This window comes from Ursus arctos, unplaced genomic scaffold, assembly GCF_023065955.2.
Source record: "Ursus arctos isolate Adak ecotype North America unplaced genomic scaffold, UrsArc2.0 scaffold_4, whole genome shotgun sequence".
NCBI lineage: Eukaryota > Metazoa > Chordata > Mammalia > Carnivora > Ursidae > Ursus > Ursus arctos.
Genome location: NW_026623056.1, coordinates 39,407,939 through 39,429,122, shown reverse-complemented (window position 1 = coordinate 39,429,122; position 21,184 = coordinate 39,407,939). Strand labels below are relative to the sequence as shown.

General features: G+C 38.4%; 1 protein-coding gene across 8 annotated transcripts; it reads left to right on the top strand.

Annotated features, from left to right (window-relative positions):
* The first annotated feature begins 13 nt into the window (after positions 1-13).
* Positions 14-19,963, top strand: SLC35A5 (solute carrier family 35 member A5). 8 transcript variants are annotated; one of them, XM_048214756.2, is made up of 7 exons: positions 14-269; positions 1,100-1,241; positions 5,765-5,863; positions 7,196-7,326; positions 9,921-9,988; positions 16,326-17,106; positions 18,471-19,963. In XM_048214756.2, the coding sequence occupies exons 2-7, from the start codon at positions 1,112-1,114 to the stop codon at positions 18,537-18,539; spliced, it is 1,278 nt and encodes a 425-aa protein (XP_048070713.1). In that variant the 5' UTR covers positions 14-269; positions 1,100-1,111; the 3' UTR covers positions 18,540-19,963. The 8 variants fall into 8 exon arrangements, with proteins under 8 accessions (XP_048070713.1, XP_026349008.2, XP_026349031.1 ...); XM_026493223.4 differs by having other exon boundaries at positions 14-457; positions 1,096-1,241; XM_026493246.4 differs by having other exon boundaries at positions 27-269; positions 7,193-7,326.
* Positions 19,964-21,184: the final 1,221 nt, after the last annotated feature.

The window sequence follows — 21,184 nt, the reverse complement described above, 5'->3', positions numbered from 1 at the left end:
AGGCCGCTTCTTCCCTCCTTCCGGAAGCGTAACACTGAACGCGCCTGCGCAATGGGTACCAGGTCCAATCTTTCTCAGTCCGGACGTTATTGTGCTTTTTGTTCCGGAATAGGAGGCTCGGGGGCAAAGACTTTTTCCCTTTCTTTCCTTCCCATAGCTTTCCCAACTATGGACCCTAAAAACTACTGCTGCTTCTGCGGAGCTACACAGTTACTGCCTCAGCTCTAGGATGTGCACTTCTTCACTGAAAACCCTTCGGACGGACCGAGGTAACCTCGCCCGCTTGGCAAACAAGTGCGCGTGCGTATGAGGGGAGGGCGCTCCGCTCGAGATTCCTAACTGCGCATGTGTGACAAGAAGGATTTTTTCCCCCCCACCCCCACCCCCCGACTGTGGAGGGAAACCTGGCTTTCTCTTGCAGGGGAGGTACCTCTTTGACCTCTACGCCTGCGCGCAGGTGGGCTCTCTGTGTTGACGTTTCAAGCGCGTCTGTCCCCAGTGTCCCAGGCCCTGTGCACCATCCCTGCAGTGGGAGGTTTTGGAGAAGTTACCGAGCCTACAGTTTAGTTTCCTCAACGTATCAAAAGACGACTTTAGAGTCATTGATTTCTAAGCTCTCTTATGCTTTTAGCACTAGTAAAGTATAAATTCACAGCACTGTTGCAGATATTTCCATTTGGTTCATTATTGTAACGAAATCTTTCCCAGCAAGCCCTTCTCCCACTTTCTCGAGAAGAGCTGCTACTGAAGAGAACAATAGAAATCTGAAATTCTCTTCCTCTAGAGTAACGTTGCCAATAGGAATGGAAGTTAAAATTGCTTTCTCCAGAATTCTGCGGTCCCAAAGTGTCAGTTGCTCACTTGCTACTTTTGGCAGCACTTATAACCTGGCACTGCTTTTCTGTCTCTATCAAATTCTGACTCTTTTTCATTTTTTCCCCATAGTTTCTCTTGTTCTCCTCAATTTTCTTGTTTTTGGTATGTCCATAGCCAGCCATCTACAACATTTCTTTTCTGTTCGTTACTAATCAGTGGTATTTGTGCTATGCTTTATCTGCCTGCGGCGTTGCTCACGAATATGGTCTTTTCTTTAAGGCAGTTAAACAGTGGAATGGAAAGCAAGTGCTGTGGTCATCCCATGTTCTGCTCCTTGTCAACAATGTATACATTCCTGCTTGGCACCATATTCATTGCTTTAAGCTCAAGTCGAATCCTACTGGTAAAATATTCAGCCAATGAAGGTAAGTTAAGACTTGGACTATATGGAGCACTTCTATCTAATCATACATTATTTGTCCTGTCTTTGGTGTCCTTGTGTGTAAAATAGAGATAATACCTTTTCAGGTACTCTGCTTCATGTAAATAATAAAGTATGCTTAAATTTGATTCTGTAACTTTTCATTCCTTAGCAAGAAAAATGTTTGATGCTGAGTAAAATTTGGATTAGTCAAGTACAGTATTGAACCTTTTAGAGACATAACATAACATCTGACTGTTGCTTTAATGAACAGGTATCTCTAGGTCTGTAGCAGTATGTGTAATTATAACTTTTTATGAAATAGGAGGATATATATGGTCACTTGGCTTTTGTGAGGTACTGTCCTAATTACTGTACCAGTATGGCAGTAGAGATTATTAGCTCTAAAATTATTAGCTCAAGAAGTCTTCTGGGGTGTTTTTGTTTTTGTTTTGTTTTGTTTTGTTTTGTTTTGTTTTGTTGAGAGAGCTTGTGTGTGCATGGTGTGGGAGAGGGGGCAGAGGGAGAGGGAAAGAGAGAATCTTAAGCAGATTCCATGCGTGGTGCAGAGCCCAGTGCAGGGCTTGATCTCAAGACCCTGAGATCATGACCTGAATTGAAATCAAGAGTCAGACACTTAACCAACTGAGCCACCCAGGTGCCCCTTCTGTTTTTTTGTTTTGTTTTGTTTTTTAATGTAGGAATTTGTATTTAGGCAAACAGTTTAATTCTACAAAGCTGTATTGAGAACCTTTCACTAGTTATTGAGAACACATAAAGTCATGATATCATGACCCTTAACGGTTTGCTTGGGTCTGATGTATAGATAAGTCTCTACTGAGGTTAACATTTATCTCTTGGGCACTAGGCCAAGTATTAAGTAGCATGTTCAAAGTGTGTAAGACATAGACATTGTTCTCAAGAACTCAGTTTATTAGGAGAGCTGTATATGTGAAACATCATGAAAATATGGTAGAATAAATGCAGTTTTACACCAAAGATGCAGAGATAGTTTAGGAAGTAATATATTCTGTCTGGGAGAGGATGATATGGAGTGCAAAGGGATCAGGGAATACTTCCTTAAAAGGTGAAGTTGATCCACAAGAGTACCGGTGGGCAGGGCTATTCAAAACAGAAGCAACAATCCATAAAAATGAATAGATACGTGGTAAAAAAAAAAAAAAAAAAAAGGATGAATTGTGAGAACATGTACTTCAGAATTACTGAGCAAAAAGTTTAAGGACTTGAAGGGGAGGGTCAAGGGTTGCTTTTTCCAGAGGGGAAAGTTATGATCAGATACTTAAGGACTTCATATGCCATGCTAAGGAGCTGGGACTTTGACTTTATTCTCTAGGCCCTAGAGTCTGGGGGATAGGGAATGCTTAAAGGATTATAAACAAAATGAGAGAGACTGTTATGGTAGCTGGATAGAGGATGGTCTCAGGAAGAGACTGGAAGCAGAGTAGCTAGTCGGGGTTATTGCAAATTCAAGCCACAGATGAAGAAGACTAACCAAGGCTATGGAGGTAGGAATAGAGAGGAGAGGATAGATTCAAAAAATACTCTAAACATAGAAAAGACAGGACTCAGAGAATGTACTGAATGTGGAGACTAAAGAACATGAAATACTGTGTACTCAAAGGTTTCTGGTTTGGGGTGCTAAGTAGATTGATGGTGTTCTCAGCTCAGACGGAAGCTATTAAGAAGAAGCAGGTTGGACAGAATTCAGAAAGATTACAGAGTTTTAGTTAGGTACCTTCCGTGAGGCCAGGAGCTATGCCCTTGTTCACTGCAATATTCTGCACTGTCTAGCACATCACGTATGTGAAGGAAATACCAATTAAATTTATAAATAGGAGGTAGTTATTCATGTGGATATGTTTAGTGAGCATTAAACATTCCAGAATACAGATTTGGAGACATTAATATTAAATTGACATTTAAAACCATAGGAGCAGAGGGCTCATTCGGGATCAGCATGCAGAAGGAGAAAATAAGAGCCAAGGATAGAACTGCAAGGAATGCCAACATCTCAGAGCCATGCCAACACTCAGATGTTAAGAAAGAATCATTAGAAAAATAAGAGAACTAGATGCACATGACTTATAGAAGGGAAGGAAATGAGTTTGGAAACGAAGGACTTAGTATCATCATAATAAGATAGGGATTAAAGCATGCCCTTTGAAATTAGTAATTAGAAGATGTTTGATAATCTCAGAGACTAGGTAGTTTGAATAAAGTGATGGGATCAGAAACCAGATTGCTTGGGAGTAAGACCTGAATGGAAAATGGGTAAAATGGAGATAATGAATGTTGATGCTATTTTAGGAAAAGAAGGAGAAAGTATGATAGCTGGAGCGGGGGTAGGATCTCATATTTTGTTTTTTGGATGGGACAGTTTGAGCATACGTACAGGCCAAGGGAGGGAGGAAGCCAGTTAATAGAAGACAGAGGAGATACTTATTGGAGCAAAGTTCCTGGAGAGAAAGGAAGGTTTTAAAGGGGAGAATGGATCCTATTGGGATCATGGCCCCTTTCTTTGGACTAAAGGGAGCCCAGTAAGGATGGATGCACTGTAAATATGGTATATGAGTGAGAGCAGAAGGTAAGTGCAGGGAGGCCTGATGTGCTGCTGAGTCACAGTTGGGATCTACCATGACAGAAATGCAATGTAAAAATAAATAAGTAAAAGCCAAAGTGAGTTCTAGAGCGGCGGCAAGAATTTGAGAGTTGTAATCTGAAGGCCTCTCCCCTCCTTCTCGTGTGTGCATGTTTGCTCGTGTGTATCAGGGAGAGCAGATAGTAGAGTGTAATTTCAGCCTAGCTTTAAGCTCAGAGAAGGGAGGAGAAGTTTTGTGTTTTTTTTTTTCTTTTTAAAGATTTTATTTATTTATTTGACAGAGAGAGAGACAGCCAGCGAAAGAGGGAACACAGGCAGGGGGAGTGGGAGAGGAAGAAGCAGGCTCCCAGTGGAGGAGCCTGATGTGGGATTTGATCCCAGGACTCCGGGATCACGCCCTGAGCCGAAGGCAGACGCTTAACAACTGAGCCACCCAGGCGCCCTGGGAGGAGAAGTTTTAACTAGACTTTGAATGATGGAGAAAGTTTAACAGGCAAGTGTTAAGTTCAGGTGAACATTAATTAAGTGCAGAATACTGTTACCTGCCAGTTATATGAAGATGACTAACATGGGCCCTTTGTCATATGAAGCTTACATTCTAAGGGAAGACATATACAGAAGAAGTAACTATAATACAGTGGGACATGGACTGTTATAAAGGTTTATAGGTAGTGCAACAGGATCTGAGATGAACAAAGAATTGACTGTGCTTAGGTTGAGAAGGTCAAGGGAAACCACAGAAAAAAGAAAAAAGGTGTTCTGGATAGAAAGAATGTTGAGCTGGCATTTTTCCTCTGTACTTGGCCAGTTTTGGTTTTTCATATCATGACCAAGGGAAACAAGCAAATGTTTCAAAGGGGGGGAAAATGCATTCCTTAAAATAGGACCGAATAAAGTTTATGTTTGTCCTTGGCAAAATTGTACAGCAAGTTGTTTGTCAGCATTTAGAATAGACAGAGGTAACAGCTAAGACCAAGGCATACTGACCTAACCTCATTTCCTAATTAAATTGACTTGTGAGTTAAGATATATCTCCCAACTCATCAGTGGGTTTGGATATGTCAGATATTTCTTCCCTGCCCTAGAGGTAGCCAGAGCCCTGGGCAGTTGCCTCTTGGCTCTAATAGCTTCCTTCTTTTATCCCAATGTACTGTTTATCCCAGAGTGCCAAACAGATACTGTTTGCTATATGTACCACGATGGGAAACAGACGGCAATACTCTAAGGGAATATCACGGACAGTGTACCTTGATGCTAGCAAGGGGGACAAGTCACGCTAGAGGAACCATGACCTGGGTTCTAATTCAGCCAGATAAATTTATAGCCTTTGATGAGTCAGGCCCTGAGTGCTAACTAATGGTCAGTTTAGAATCCCAACTCTAATGCCTTACCCCAAAGCCGCCTTTGCCCATATCCTTAGCCTCCTCCACATGTTTATCAGCAACTTGGATATGAACATCAGAAGCCTGTTTATCAAACTCAAGAATAATAAAACACTGAATGCGGTAGAGATAGCTAATACATTAGGTGAATTGATTAAAAAATCCAAGAGAGGGGGCACCTAAGTGCCTCAGTCAGTTAAGCGTCTGCCTTTACTCAGAGCATCATCCCAGGATCCTGGGATCGAGCCCTGAGTTGGACTCCTTGCTCAGCAGGGAGTCTGCTTCTCCCTCTTCCTCTGCCTGCTGTTCCCCCACTTGTGCATGTGTGCTCTCTCTCTCTGTCAAATAAATAAAAATAAAATTAAAAAAAAAAAATCCAAGTGAGAAAAAGCCAACTGGATGAAGTTTGATATAACGAGTATTAAAATCCAGCTTTTAAGTTTAAAAATAGCTATAAATTATTAACTGTATATAAACATTATAGGGAACAGAATTTATAGTTAAAAAATTTTTATTACATTTCAGAAAACAAGTATGATTATCTTCCAACTACCGTGAATGTGTGCTCAGAATTGGTGAAGCTAGTTTTCTGTGTGCTTGTGTCATTCTGGGTTGTAAAGAAAGGTGAGTCTTGAAGTGGTACTCTATACTTGTTAAAAATCACAGAATCAAAACATTTTAGAACTAAAAGGAACATTCGATGTCATTTAGTCTAGCCCACTAATTTTATATATGAGGACACTAAGATACAAACTTAGGTATGATTACCCCTGTTTTGCAAGTGGAGAAACAGGCTCAAAGAGAAAATGTTATGCATTGGTGAGTAGGAGGGGGCAGGGCCAGTACTCCAACCCACGTTTTCTTCGTGTCTTGGCCATCGCTCTACCTTGTTACTTGTTCGTTTGTTGGGTCACACAGTGAGTTAGTTTTTATTCAAATTCAGTATTTTCTCAATCACTGCTGTCTGATTTGATATGTAGCATACTGCAAAAACAGTCCTTATTTCCTACAGGGGAGGTAGTATAGTGGATTGGAGTCAGAAAGACTGTATTCTGGGGCAGATTATTTTAACTTCTCTGACTTCCAGTTTCATTACTTATCAAGCAGATACTTCCTTACATCTAAAGCATCTGGCCTTTTGTGGTTCTTCATATGTTTATGCATTAATGCTCCACCTTAGTTCCCCAATTCTTGAGCCTTAGTGCTCTCTATTCTTTGGTCTGCCCTCATATGTGAGGTAGGCATAGAATTTAAAGTCAAAGGTCTTTTCCAGGAAGATTGCTTTTTATTTTTAAAAGTTTCAATTTGTTCAAAGTTTCTAGTTGGTGAAATACATTTCTTAATCTCATGAAATTTATGAGTTATTTGCAGGGCTTATACTTAAATTGTTTTCTATTTTTGCATGTTATTTTATATTCTCTTGTTACAGTACTTTCCTAAGTTTTTGGAAATCGGGAGATGGGATCGTAACTCATACTAAGATTAGTAAAATTTAATTTTTTCTACTCCCATATATATAAATTTTTACCTGGTATCTTCTTTTCCTGATTCCCTCTGGGGGAAAAAAAAAACCCAGCATAAATGCTTGATTTTTTTTTTTCTCTGTATTCTTACTTCTTGCTCTTTCTCTCGGCTTTATGTTCTAATAGCAGTAAGAGAAACCTTAAGAATCCTGAGATGTTTCAGGTGATGTTTCAAGTTAACAGGAATTAGGTATTCCTGAGGGTGTTGCTGATTGTCATTGATGAGGCATGGTGGTTGGTGGGTTGAAGAAAGAGAGACAATAATGAAATCCTATATTACCTTTGATTTCTTAAGGCTAATAGTCACTGATGAAAGCAAGTTCATAAAGCCTCTTTCAAAGAACTGTATCAGTAATCAAATACAACTTTGTCTAAAAATATGGGCATTCTCATCAAGATCCTTTGTTTATTGCTGTCTTTCTTTCTTTAGAAGATCATCAGAGTAGAAACTTGAGATGTGCTTCCTGGAAGGAATTCTCTAATTTCATGAAGTGGTCCATTCCTGCCTTTCTTTATTTCCTGGATAATTTGATCGTCTTCTATGTTATTTCCTACCTACAGCCTGTAAGTAAATATGATAGAAAATAGCATTGGAAAAATATAGAGAAACGAATCCCAGAACTAATCTATTTTATCATTTTCATTGTCAGTGTTAGTTTCTCTTTGCCCCGGGTGGTCTTCCTTAGGTTTGACCAGAATCATCTGAATACGGAATTCCCAATCTGCTTGCCACATTCTCTCACTGTTAAAGATTGCTGCAGAAAACTTGCTGACTATTTGGCAGGGGTTGCTCCCTGGCCAGTGAATATGGAGCCGTCTCTCTGTGTGTAACCTTGGTCAGTCTACCTGTTTGCTGAGCCATCCTATGGTCCCGAACCTCTGTTAACTTCAGCTTTCAGTACCTCCAAACAGATGTCCGTGATTAACTTGGAAAATCGTGTACTCAGTGCCATACTTTTTCCTATACCTGCTTTAATGTTGTATATTCATTCTGTTTGTATGATTACTTTTTTTTCCTATTAATCCTATCATTTAACCAACAAGTTCTTTAAGGGTAGAAAATACATTCTCCCAGCTATAAATGTTATCTATAACTGATAATACTAGGGGTCTTTCTTTCTCATCTCTCTTGGCATCCTCCATGCCAGTTGAGAAATCCATTCATAATCGGAATCCATTCATAATCACAATTAAAATTTGGTCTTCTGCTTTTATGTATTACTACTCAGTTTGGGGCATGTGTATATTTTCCCCTAGTATTTTACAAAATGAAGATTTCTATTGCCATTGTTGCCAAAATGTGTTTTAAGTTTCTTTGAAGAATATATTCAGGCATTTTTATGATAAATAAGGACTTTTACTGGCACTAGTTCTCTATGTGAAGCCTCTTAAATATAACCAAATCACTTTGAGAGTGGAACAAGGAGAGATCAGTAGAGCCCTAAGTAGAAAACAGAAATTTGATTCTTTTGCACAATTTAGAAGCTATGTAATTAGGCAACCCCCAACTACTATAAGTGTCATTTGCCCATCTGTAAAATAGAATAACGTTACCATACCAACCCAAAGGCAGGAACCTGGGCCAGGTGATCACCTGAAGTTCCTTTCAGCTGTGTGATCCATGTTATTAGTAAGTGTTTTGAATGTTAGAATTGTTCTTTCTTAAATTCTTACTTCCACTTTGTTTTTCAGATCTGAGAATTCCTGTACCCAACAACAAAATTATTGGCATCAATGAGTACACAGTTGTTGTATTTTATTAAGATTAGCTCTAAATTTCTATCCCTTTCCTCTATCCTCAATATGAAAGCAAGATTGCAGCTTCCTTGTTCTTCCAGCTCATTGCTTTGCTCTTCCTTCCTGATTGTGCACAGCCACAGATATTACAAAATCGGTCACATGGCGTATCCTGTGTATTGCTGTGCCCAAGTCTTCTTGGGAAGAATTAAATAGAGATGCATGGCAGTTTTGGGGCAAAGACTCTGGCGTTTTGTTTATTCTATGCTCTTGCATGGAAAGCAGTAAACTCAGAATTCAGCAGGGCCGCCAGGCTGCCTGATTGGGTGATCTGAACCATTATTGTGATGGATCAGAGTCACTGCCTCCTCCCTCTTATCAGCCACTTACTTTCCTCATCAGTTCTTACTCTTCTCCTACCTGGGGGTTCATAAACATTCGTCTCCAGAGGACACTGAGAAATCCTTAAAACAGCTCTTCCCACAAAAAACTCAACAGAAAAACAACAATGTTGTATTCTTGGAGTTTTTACTGGTTTTTATTGGATTTATTCTTATTTCTTTAATTTACCTACACATTAGCCACATTTGCTGGTTATGTAAGACTACTGAAAAATACTCTTTGGAGTTCAGTCAACTTAAACTGACAGCAAGGCAAAAGGCAGAGTGAAGGAAACGAGTAGGATTTGTTTTTAAAAATTGTTAATATCCTCAGATCCAATCATGGGGAGCGGTGATGAAATTTCATACTTTCTGAGCCAAGATATGTACATGTTCAGGTTAATATTCTCATGTCTGAAATATGACTGAATTCATGAAAAGAGACCATTATGAAATCTAGCTAACACATTTAAAAGTGTTGGGAACGATGTGAATAAATCAAAGGACTGTCAAATATGAGTTTGGTATTGAATCACTGGTACTGAGTCACTGCCGTTCAACCAGGAGAACTGATTGAATTCCTACAACAGTAAAGATGCTTAAAAACCTATACTTCAATTTTCTTACTGTATAAACGGGCCTAACAGGACGTGTCTTCCCTGCACCCCTGGAAAGAGTGTGGAAACTCTATAAGGCACTTGAAGAGCTTGACAAAGTATGCTTCATAAGCAAGGTAACTGTTATTTGTAGACCTGAACGTTTAGAGTTTCTAAGCATTTCCAGATCCACATATACAGATTATTTACACAGGCATTTGCTGAATTTAAGCACGTTTTCAAAGCGTATACAATAATTTGGTCATATCTGTATACGTTAACAACCAATAAAAATGGAATTTAATCCTCTGGTGAAATAGCTGCCCTAATAACCCCTCAGGTTTTGACCAAAAAAGCTTTTTTTGTCAGGTGAACCAGCAAGCTGGGAGATTTCTGAGGTCACTACTTTGTTTGGATTGTAACTCTATCTTCTTCTTCTTTCTAGGCCATGGCTGTTATCTTCTCAAATTTTAGCATTATAACAACAGCTCTTCTATTCAGGATAGTGCTGAAGTAAGTAACTTACTCTGAAAGCATATATCATACTTTAAAATGGCACGGCCTTATTTCAGATGATATACCCAGCACACTGAACCCTCTGAATCCCAGGACCGGGATTTTATTCCTCACTGGCTTTGTGTTTTGGACAAATTGTTTAACCCATCTAGAAAGCAGCTCCAGTGCTGACCCATCTAAATCTTTGCAACTAGTGTATGAAAAGTTTTTTCTTAGCATCTCAGAAAAAAAGAGAATTGACCAGCTTATTTTAATTTTTAGTGCCAAATTTTCAACGAAGAATTCATGAGCTTTTTTTTCCCCCCTAGAATCTCTATACTTTAGTAGGGAACCAAGAAGTTCCTAAATATTGTTAATGCATTTGTTATTTGTAGTTTGGAGGTGATAAAGAGTGGCAGCTTCCTTAAACTACTTGAGGTGAGTGCATGATTTAAGCTGTGATCGGCGGAGGATTTGCATGAGGAATCTAGTCAAAATTACAATTAATAAGAATGATAGATTTTTAAACTTTTAAAGTGCTATCACCAGTGTTTCCTTTCTTCAGGAAGACCTTTGAATAAAATAAACTATTAAGTAAACGGGCTCAGCTGCCAAGCAAAGGCCAGAATATTCTAAGGTATAATGGGATTTGGTATTTAACTCTAGCTTAATTTGTTACTTGATGATGATAAAAATAAAATTAACTTCTTGTTATATTTGTTGTGATTGTTTTTTTTTAATTTTGCGTTCACTTCCCCTTTTAATTTCTTATTTCTCAGTGTGCCATGTCATAATATGTGCTTTCATAATTTATGTGTACAGAAGAGTGAATGGCTTAGTGCATAGGCACTCAGTAAATATTTGTTGAATCCATGATGGGTTCAGTACATTAACTATATGGAGTTCTTGAAAGACTTTCTTTTTTTTTTTTTTTAAAGATTTTATTTATTTATTTGACAGAGATAGAGACAGCCAGTGAGAGAAGGAACACAAGCAGGGGGAGTGGGAGAGGAAGAAGCAGGCTCATAGCAGAGGAGCCTGATGTTGGGCTCGATCCCATAACGCCGGGATCACGCCCTGAGCCGAAGGCAGACACTTAACCACTGTGCCACCCAGGCACCCCTTGACTTTCTTTTAAGCATTCAATTTAACAGTTGATGTGAGAGATGGGGGAAAATGAACATGTTTCGTCCAGGTTAGATGTTAGAGTGCACTGAAATTTGCTTTTGCATCAGGTTCTTCATTTTATTTATGAATTGTGACAGTAATTCAACTAGCAAGTTAAAGAATGCTAATTCCAAAAATGTTTCGAAGTCTTTAAAATCAACATAAAAGTCACTTCATAGGATAAAAAGTTGACTTCTGAGAAATTATATGTAAACGGTAATATCTTTATATTGATTCCTGTGATAAAATTGGAGATGCATGTCCACGGAGGACAAAAATTGGCTCTGCCACGTAATAAAAGTTTCATTATTTGATAAGGGAGTCTCATAATGGGGTCTCAAAAACATGTTTTTTTTAAGTAAAAATTTTTTTCCTGTGAAATGACAATTTATGGGTACACATGGTATTATACTTACCTAATACAATACATAAGTATTGTGTCAAAATTATGTCAATTTAAAATTGAATTTGCCAAACTGAAAATATATAAAATATGTATTGCCATGTTTGGAATTGGCCCATAGCTCTAGCTGTGCCCTTAATTGTATGTAATACTTTTTGTTTGTTTGCTTGTTTTAATTTGCTCCAGAACGTGAGCTGTGGCTCAGAGGTCGAGGTGAGGGGCCTGTCAGAAAGGCCTTATCCAGGGCTGGCCTGACTGGTTTGTAGGCAACAGGGCGGGCAGGCTTGCAGCTGGACAGGGAGAAGATAACACAGTAAGGACTCCTCAGGGCCAAGGGCTGGGCTAAGGGCTGAGCCAAGGGCCTTTCCCCTGTCTAGACTTCACAACAACCCCAGGAGGCAGAAGTTACTGTCCTCGTTCATCAGTAGATTCATCCCAAGCTGAGTCTGTGCCCAGAGCCACCAGGCGTTTTGCAGCATTTAGGTGGCTTCAACCACGGGAGGGAGCAGGTGGGGCAGCAGGGTTAGAGGCAGATGGACCAACTCAAAGTGAACTGCCCCTGTTGGGCTGAGAGAGAGCTGGCACATGGGCAGAGATGACCATCTTTAATTTTTAAACATTAAAAATTAGTTAGAAAGTTCTTACTGTAACCAAATCTAAATCTATACTGTAAACTTAGTTTGCTTTTTATACTATTAATTATAACATTGTTATATTGTTGCTAGTTTTAATAATAATTAATATTGTGAACTAAAGTTCCAAAAAGCTTTTTCACACGTTTTACCTCTTAATATTCAGAGCAGTGATATTCTTAGACATGTATTTGCTTTGTTGTTAATATCTCTCAGTTTTGAATCCTTCGAAGTTAATTAAATAGACAATAAAATCACTCCATTTTTGTTATTTTTGCAGGCACTAACTTAGCTCCCAGAGGGGACCTTAATTTGAGTGATTGACAAGTCAGCAATGAAACTACTCTTAATATTGCTAAAATAATATAAAATCTAATACTGTCTTTTATGAGAATGTCTTCCAAGTACTGTATTATCTGTTATTACATTTGTAATCAACTTTGTTCTATTTTGATCTTTTTGTCGTTGGTGGCACATGTTGGTTGTTTGGTTTTCCTTATTCAGTCTACTCTTTGTGAACCATTTAATGTTTTTTTCCCCTTAGCAATAAAGTTTTGACCCAGGAGTAGCAGCTTGAGCCTTATTACATATTCTTAATATGTTTACCATAACTCATTTTACATTTAGACTCTTTTTTATTTTAATTCAATTAATTAACATATAGTGTATTATTAGTTTCAGAGGTAGAGTTCAAGTTGTATATGACACCCAGTGCTCATTCTATCACATGCTCTCTTTAATTGCCCATCACCCTGTTACCCCATCCCCCCAGGCCCCTACATTTAGAATATCAAAGCTGTTGTCTTATACTTGACTCTAGCAGAGCCATCAAATACCTTTCTCATACAGATAAAGAGGATAAGGCTATACAGGCAAGAATTAGTTGGAATAATTTGAAAGTGGTAGAAAAATATCACCAAGCAAATGTCTTACCAGATGTTCTAGAGAAACCCCATGTGCATGTGTAGATTTGTTCTTTGAATTATAGCCACTGGTCCACAGTAGAAACTGATGGTGGGCATTATGCCTCAAAGCCTTACTAGGTTGCTCTTAAGGCTTGGCAAAGTTGTATTATTTTGTTTAATTAGACTTTAGGAAATAGTAGTATCAACCTGAACATTCAGATCTGGGGGCAAAAGATAACCAAACAAGCACTTTTATCTAAAAAATGTATATAAATTTCCCTGATATCTTCAAAAAGAAGCTGTTGGGGAAAAATCAATGAAAAACATTTTGACACATGATGGGTGTCTTAGAATTTATGGTAATGTTTAATTACTCTCCAAATAAGCAGGAAAAAAAAATGTGCCCTCACTGGTACAAGCATTTCTTCAAAATTTTTCACTTGATAATTCTGTTTTATAATTTCCTGTTATACATCTGCCACTGGTCACTCTCTGTGCTACTAAGAAATGTTTTGTGTACAATTTTTTTTTAAGTCCTGTGAGTCTTTCCATTTCATTTCATTTTCGTGTTCTGCCCTGTTTTACTATCACCAGATATGGTAGAGATGCTCTTATCTAACACAATTTGGACTTAATTGTTTAGTTATTAGGAAAACTCAAAGTGGTGAATCATTTAAAAAAAAAATACTTTAAACAGCTTAAGATGTGTAAATGTCCATTCATCAATGTTTTAAAGAGCTCAGGCATTATTTATTTCCTAATCTTATAATTAGCTCATCTGTACACAGTTTGAAGGCAGGTTATCTTGTGAGTAATTTGCCTTTAATTAATCTTTCAAGCATCCAACTTTTCATAAAAATAGCAATCCTTTCCTTTTGCTCATAATGTATCATTTATGTAATCATTAAATATCTAATTACAATAATGAGGTCACCTGGCAAAAACACAGTTAGGAACAGAGACTCTTTGTGAGCAAGCAGTTCATTTGGGAGCAGAAGTCCTCTGGTAGAGTAGTCTTCTGGATGTAAGCAATCAGCTCTGATCAGCAATCTGAATGGTTTGGTTACCGGGGCAGTGGAGAGATCAGTTAGGCGAGTTTCTACTCTTGCCTCCACCAAACTGTGAGAAACAAATTCAAGCACAGTCATTGATAAGCGTACCTGTTCTCAGCTGCCTTTATGGGATAATTTATTAAGCTTTATTTTCTTTGCTGAAAATCTACCATTTTCAGCCTAATCCTTAATAATTTTTATATTCTTCTAGAACATTACCTTGAATGAGCAACATTTGCAGTGGTACTGATTAATTTGTTTAAGGCTTTGCTTAATTAGGTTCTTTTTTCTCAATGTCAGTGTTAGTGGAAAATCTATTAGCTGTCAGGATTGAAAACCTCTAAAGGAATTATAGATTATATTATACATAAGTATAATATATATTACATTTGTCTTGATGTCCAGTAATTGGTTATATAATGATTTTTATGAATTGGGCATATACTTTTCATCTGTCTTTTCTATTTCCAATCACTTTGCTTTTTACCACTTATGCATACCTGCCACGCCTTTAGAAATTTATGTGATTAGTATACAGTTTCTGACCTCATAGCTTCGGGCTATGCTAGCCTCGTAACTAAATGCTAGATCTGGTTATTTGAAAGTACATACATGAGAAGACATGATAATGTGCACATGTGTGCTGCTGTCTAGGCTGATCTGTGCACATACCAGTTTCAATTCATGAAGCTCTGTGGAAGCATTGGTGAAATCAGACACTCGTCCTATGTATGCACCTTGGGATCTCATTATACTTAGGCATTGTACTTAAGAGGCACATCGGTCCGAAAGGAAGACCTGCAAACCATGGCTCAGATCCCTTCGTTGCTCTTTCATAAACATGTGACCTTAGGAAAATCCGTTAAGCTCTCAGAGCACTGTTTCCTTCCTTAGAACAGAAATTGCCTGACCCACGTGTCCAGTAAATGCTCCAGAGTTCTTATAACTTCCATACTTTACCTGTTGCTTTACACTTCTTCCTTTGCTTATGTTCTGTGTGTGTGTGTTCCCTCTTCTTCATCTGACTAATTGATCTTTAAACTTGAAGATTTTGTTCCCCTTCAGATCTCCGTATCGTTCCCCACCTGAGTCGGCTGCTCCTCTTTCCTTAGTCAACATTGTCCATTCTTGTTGTTGTTGCCTTTGTGTAGACTCTTCCCTCTGCCTGGACATACCACCAGCTGCCATTTCACACGGCAGATTTCAGTTTATTTTTCATGTCTCACCTCAAGTGTCACTTTTTTCTTTGAAACAACATCTGACTCCATTTACAGACTCAAGGGTTCCTTCCTTATTGTGCCCCAGTTGTTCTATGTATCACTTGTCACACATTATGTTTACATTATTTAGTTTCAAGGCTCTTCCCTATTGTAAATTCCTTGGGATGAAGATCAAGTCTTCTCTCCCCAGGCTCATAGTAGCCTGGCACATAATAGCTGCTTATTTAAATGTCTGTTGAACTGAATGAATCCACAAAATAGATCAACAATAATGTATGTCTTCTATATCGCGCAAGTTTGTGGTTAGGCAAAATAAGTAAAGAAATAAAGCATTGTTAAGATTTTGTAAACCGAAACATTAAAAATATTTTCCTTATTGTCCCAAACGTAGTTCGCTGTAAAATGCTTTATGATTAGACCACAGATCTAGGAGCAGGCTCCCTCCTTAAATCTTTTTTGGCTCATGAATACCTTTGAAATTTGACAGCTTTGAAGGGTCTCATGGGATTGGTGGGAGTGGGGCCAAGAATTCACCTGTCTAGAAGATTTGGCACCTACTGCAAGGATTCATGGATTTCTAAAGCTCCAAATTCAGGTTGATGGAAATCAGGTTGAGAATCTCTGCCATACTTACTTCATAGCAAAGTAAAAAGTTATTGTTACAAAGCTCTATGATCAGCTTTGGAGGTAAAAAGGAGACTTAGTTAAATCTAAAGTTAAAAGGAAATGTAACAATGAGAAGAAATGACTGAATGGCATTAAGAGACAATTTATTACAAAGGTGAATAAAAATATCATGCTTTAGAAGCAGAGACGCCAACAGGTTTCCTTTGAACTTGAATCAGGAATGCTAGCAAAAACTGAGTACAGTTTATTCAACCAAGTACTTAAGTGTTGGAGTTTTCAGTAGGAACAGTCGATATAGGAAAGGAGGAGGAGGGAACAGAAGTAAAACCTTGTTTTCCTCTTCGAACAGGAGGTATCTAAACTGGATACAATGGGCTTCCCTCCTGATTCTGTTCTTGTCTATTGTGGCCCTCACTGCCGGGACTGAAACTTCACAGCATAACCTGGCAGGACATGGATTTCATCACGATGCCTTCTTCAGCCCATCCAATGCCTGCCTCATTTTCAGAAACGAGTGTCCCAGAAAAGGCAATTGCACGGCAAAGGCATGGACTTTTCCTGAAGCAAAGTGGAACACCACAGCCATGGTTTTCAGTCACATCCATCTCGGCTTGGGCCATGTGCTTATTATAGTCCAATGTTTTATTTCTTCAATGGCCAATATCTATAATGAAAAGATACTAAAGGAAGGGAACCAGCTCGCTGAAAGCATCTTCATACAGAACAGCAAACTCTATTTCTTTGGCATTCTTTTTAACGGACTGACACTGGGCCTGCAGAGCAGTAACCGTGATCAGATTAGGAACTGCGGGGTTTTCTATGGCCACAATGCATTTTCAGTCGCTCTTATTTTTGTGACTGCATTCCAGGGCCTCTCGGTGGCTTTTATTCTCAAGTTCCTGGACAACATGTTCCATGTCTTGATGGCCCAGGTCACCACTGTCATCATCACAACAGTATCGGTCCTGGTCTTTGACTTCAGGCCCTCCCTGCAGTTTTTCTTAGAAGCCCCCTCCGTTCTTCTCTCCATATTTATTTACAAAGCCAGCAAGTCTCCAGGTCTGGAGTATGCACCTAGGCAAGAAAGAGTCCGAGATCTCAGCGGCAGCCTCTGGGAGCGCTCCAGTGGGGTAAGTTTGTGAGGATGCTGCCTTTTGCCTATTCTTCCCAAATTCAGTGCACAGTTATACAAGAAAAGAAACTGGGCAGTGCTTGTTTTTCAAAGGATGTATTGGATTTCTGTGACTTTGAAAAATTATTCAACAAACATTCACTGGACTTAGGTGTGCAAGGGCTCGTGATAATGCTGTAAGGGGTCGAGAACAAGCATAAATCACAGTCTCAAGGACCTTCTGTGTTAGTTGTATCTTGTAATGTTGTAGAGCCATTGAGCTGGGAGATGTCCCACAGGTTATCTTGTCCAGGCTTTCTAGTTTGGTAAATGAATAAACAGACTCAGAGAGGCTAAGTGGGTTATATATAGTACATAAAAAAACTATACTAAACCCATGAGGTCTGACTCCTAGTCCATTACTCTTTCCACCCCACCATAGTCAGGGAAATATGCCTCATTCATAAGAAAAGTTGGTCTTTGACATGAATAAGTCTTGTTCAATATAAGTGGAAGTCCTGGCTCCTTGATTTTCCCTCAGTTACTCATGAACCCTAATGTGCCAGAAGGGCAGGCCTTATCTCATTAAGAAGATGGTTTTCAAAATGTCTTCATAAGTAAGAGAAAAATATTTTCTCGTATTATTCCGCCAGTTGCTTATAATTCTTCTAGGAGGGTCTATCCATGGTGGTATTAGCAGATTAATAATAGTCTTATGGAGATTCAAGTAAGGAGTTAGATATATGTTTAAAAGATGAAATAAACTCCTCTAACTAGCTTTAAATTTAGAATTTTCATGAATACACAAAATATTAAGTACTTCACAAAATGAACATTTCACTCTTTGGGAAAATCATCTCTTGTCTATTAGTTTGTGGTGGTGTTTCCATCAGTAATGTCTCTGAAGTAGTGACAGAACAGATTCTTAAGATGAAAAAGTTAGAAGGGTGGGTCCCAGATGCCCTGATCTCAGCCAGAGTACAGTTTCAAAAGTCCTGTATTCTTTTCCGATGGTTTGATGACACCGCTTACTGTACTTTTTAGGTAAAAAAAATTACCGATTTTAGGCGAGGGCCTAGTTTATACTTAGTTCTCCGACCACTGGTTATTTCCCTTCAAGACCAGCAGAGGGTGCCCCTTACTGTGTTCCGGTTGTTGGTTTTGAAATTGAAGTACTGAGATGCACGTTGATTTTTTGTGATCTCATTATGTGTCTAAAATTAACTTTGCAAGAACATAAATATCTATCTAATTTCATTGACTAGATTATAGTTGTAGTTTAACGAAATAAATTTTTCCAGTAGGGTTTCTCCTTAGTAATCATTAAAATGCTACATTTCTAGTGTTGTTTTAAGTAATTACTGATTTCATATTTCCTTTTAGGATGGAGAAGAACTGGAAAGACTTACCAAACCAAAAAGTGATATTGAGTCAGATGAAGATACTTTCTAATTGGTACCCCAATGATTGGCAGCTCTCAGAAACCTTATTTTCACGTCTTCAGCATGTGTAATATTTATCTCTTCACTTTGATAAACAAGAACATTTCTAAAGCATAATACTCTTTTGCATATATCTAACCACTCCCGAAACAGTTCCATCCAAGGCTTAGAGTACCCAAAGGCTAAAGCATTCTAAGGAACTGACACGGGAGTAAGAGTATGAAGACTGCATTAATGGTACTTGGTAAGTCGACAAGACACATTCCCAAGTTATCTTCCTTGTCCTCCAGGGGTCCAAAAGACTTGTAATAATCACGTTGGCTGTACCCTATAAATATAAAAATAGTAATCAGTTTTCCAGATATTCATAATTATGAATGTAGTTCTATTCTGCATGCTAAAGTGTTCCCTTATGTATCATTATAAATATCACCTAGGTTGTCCCTTGAATTTTGAAGCCCTGGAGATACTCATTTTGCAGTTAAAAAGGAATGTGATTCTTTCTAAAAAGTTTGGTGGAAGGACTTTACCATTTGGCTACAACATTGATTTGAGGGCAGTGTAGTCTATACCAAATGTTTTGCCAAAGAAGCAATTTTTCAGAAGCAAAATATTAGAATTTTAATTTTTAGAAATTCATAGGGAATTTGATTTTCAGTGATTATCCTTTGATATTTTTCTACACAAATAAGCTTCAGTTTAGGTAAAAGTTGGTTCCCAATTACCACAGTTCTCACTTGGATTTTCAGTCATTTAAACAAACCACAGTGGACTTTTTTTCTCCTCGGTTTGACCTCATGACTCTTGGATTATCAGATTCTAGAGAACTAACGAGCCATTTCATTGTATTAGTTATAATTAGAACTTATGATTGTTATATATCTTACTATCATACCCTATTCCTAAGAATCGAGACAGTGGCTTCAGAATCATAACAAACTGTCAGTAAGACTAATGCCTGAAATTTGCTTTTTAAAGGGTCACTTTGCAAACAAATATCTTTCACTGAAATATGAATAGTCTTACTGTAAAACAAGGAAACATAGTAAATATACTACAGTAATAATATTGATACTTCAAGTGCATGATATTTTTTGAGGTATTTTTGCATGCAGCCAATTAAATGTGAGGTAGAGAAGCCAGGTGGTAGATAATAAAAAGTGAGAAAACAGAAGTGACTTGCTCAAGGTCATGCAGCTGGATGGCGATAGGAGAGGCCTACCTCACAGGCCTGTGTACACAGTTTACAGAGTACGACACTGTAGACGTGAACTTTAAGGTGTCATTTTCATGCAGTCTGTACATCTCTTCTTCCCCTAATTTTCATGCAGATGAACATGTGATAATACTGTAAATAATCCATCTGTGATATCTGGGATAATACGACAGGCAAGAGTTGGTGGAAATTTATAAATAAAATAATTATTAAACCCGTATCTTGAGTCTTCACTGTCATGTGAGGTGGGACACGGAGTTCTTTTCGTTTTCATTTCAAAAAATGGAGCGAGGCAAGAAATCCAAACAGCTTTTAAAACTTTCTTTTTCAGTAGATGTTGACTTCTGAGAATAGCAAAACTGAGAATCACCTTATCATAGGTATACCCCAGGTTGTGAAAGAGGGAGTTTACATTATTATGGCAATTCATTTTAAAGGTAAGGAAATCAGGTATAGAAAGACCTCCTTTTTAGGAAATATAATATATAAAAACATCTAATGGAACAGAAAAAATTACAACAATATTATTGGCAAAGGTATTGCCTACATTGAATACATTACATTAAACAGCAGATTTCAGTAATTCGTGGAGCTTGATTTTCTTATTTGCAACGACTTTATTTGTAATTACAGGTTTAGCTGTGTTAACTGACCAATTACTAGGATAAAGAAAGAGCTGGAGCTAAAATGTGAAGTTCCGGCGTGGACGGGCTGTAGTACGTTGTGGGCACTAATGCTTTGAAAGGAGAATCACTGGAAGGTGAGAGGTCCAGAAACCACAGCTAATCATCTCAAGTGCTCTTGGAGTCAAGTATATGACCTGGGAAGAAGAACAATTGTTATGTGGAAAAAGAAGTAGTGTTTCCTACTCTGAAGAGCCAAATTAGAGTGAACATTGTAGAGTGACAGTTATTTTTTCCTTGTAACCGAGACCCTCCGAACAAACGATTCTTTTCAACCGTAGAAAAGGTCCTGAAGAGCAGTAGAGAGTAGTAGTGAATTCTTGATCACTGAAGTTTTCAGGGAGAGATTGTACCATTAGAATGTTTTAGAAGACATTGCTTCATTGGTATAGAAGTTGGCCTAAATGATTTCTGAAATCCCTTCTTATTTTTAGATGCTCTTCTAAGCAGGTATGACCTACAACTGATGTGCTGAATCTGCTTGCTTCATAGTTTCTGAATAGCCTTTGGTTGGACCTCACGTGTGGCCTGCAACGACCTGGTTCCAGCTCTGTCACCGGCCCCAGGACCAAACTTAGGTCCAGTAGTGCCTAATCCTGAAGGGAAGCAGGATGTGGATGTTGCTTGTAGAGGGAAAGATGGCCCAGACCCAGGATCCCAAATCCTTGGCCAGCTGTGTCCTGCTGCTATAGGTTTTCATGGTCCACATGCAAGAGGAGACTCAGGGCCAGATTCCTTTGTTTACAGCTCCGAGGC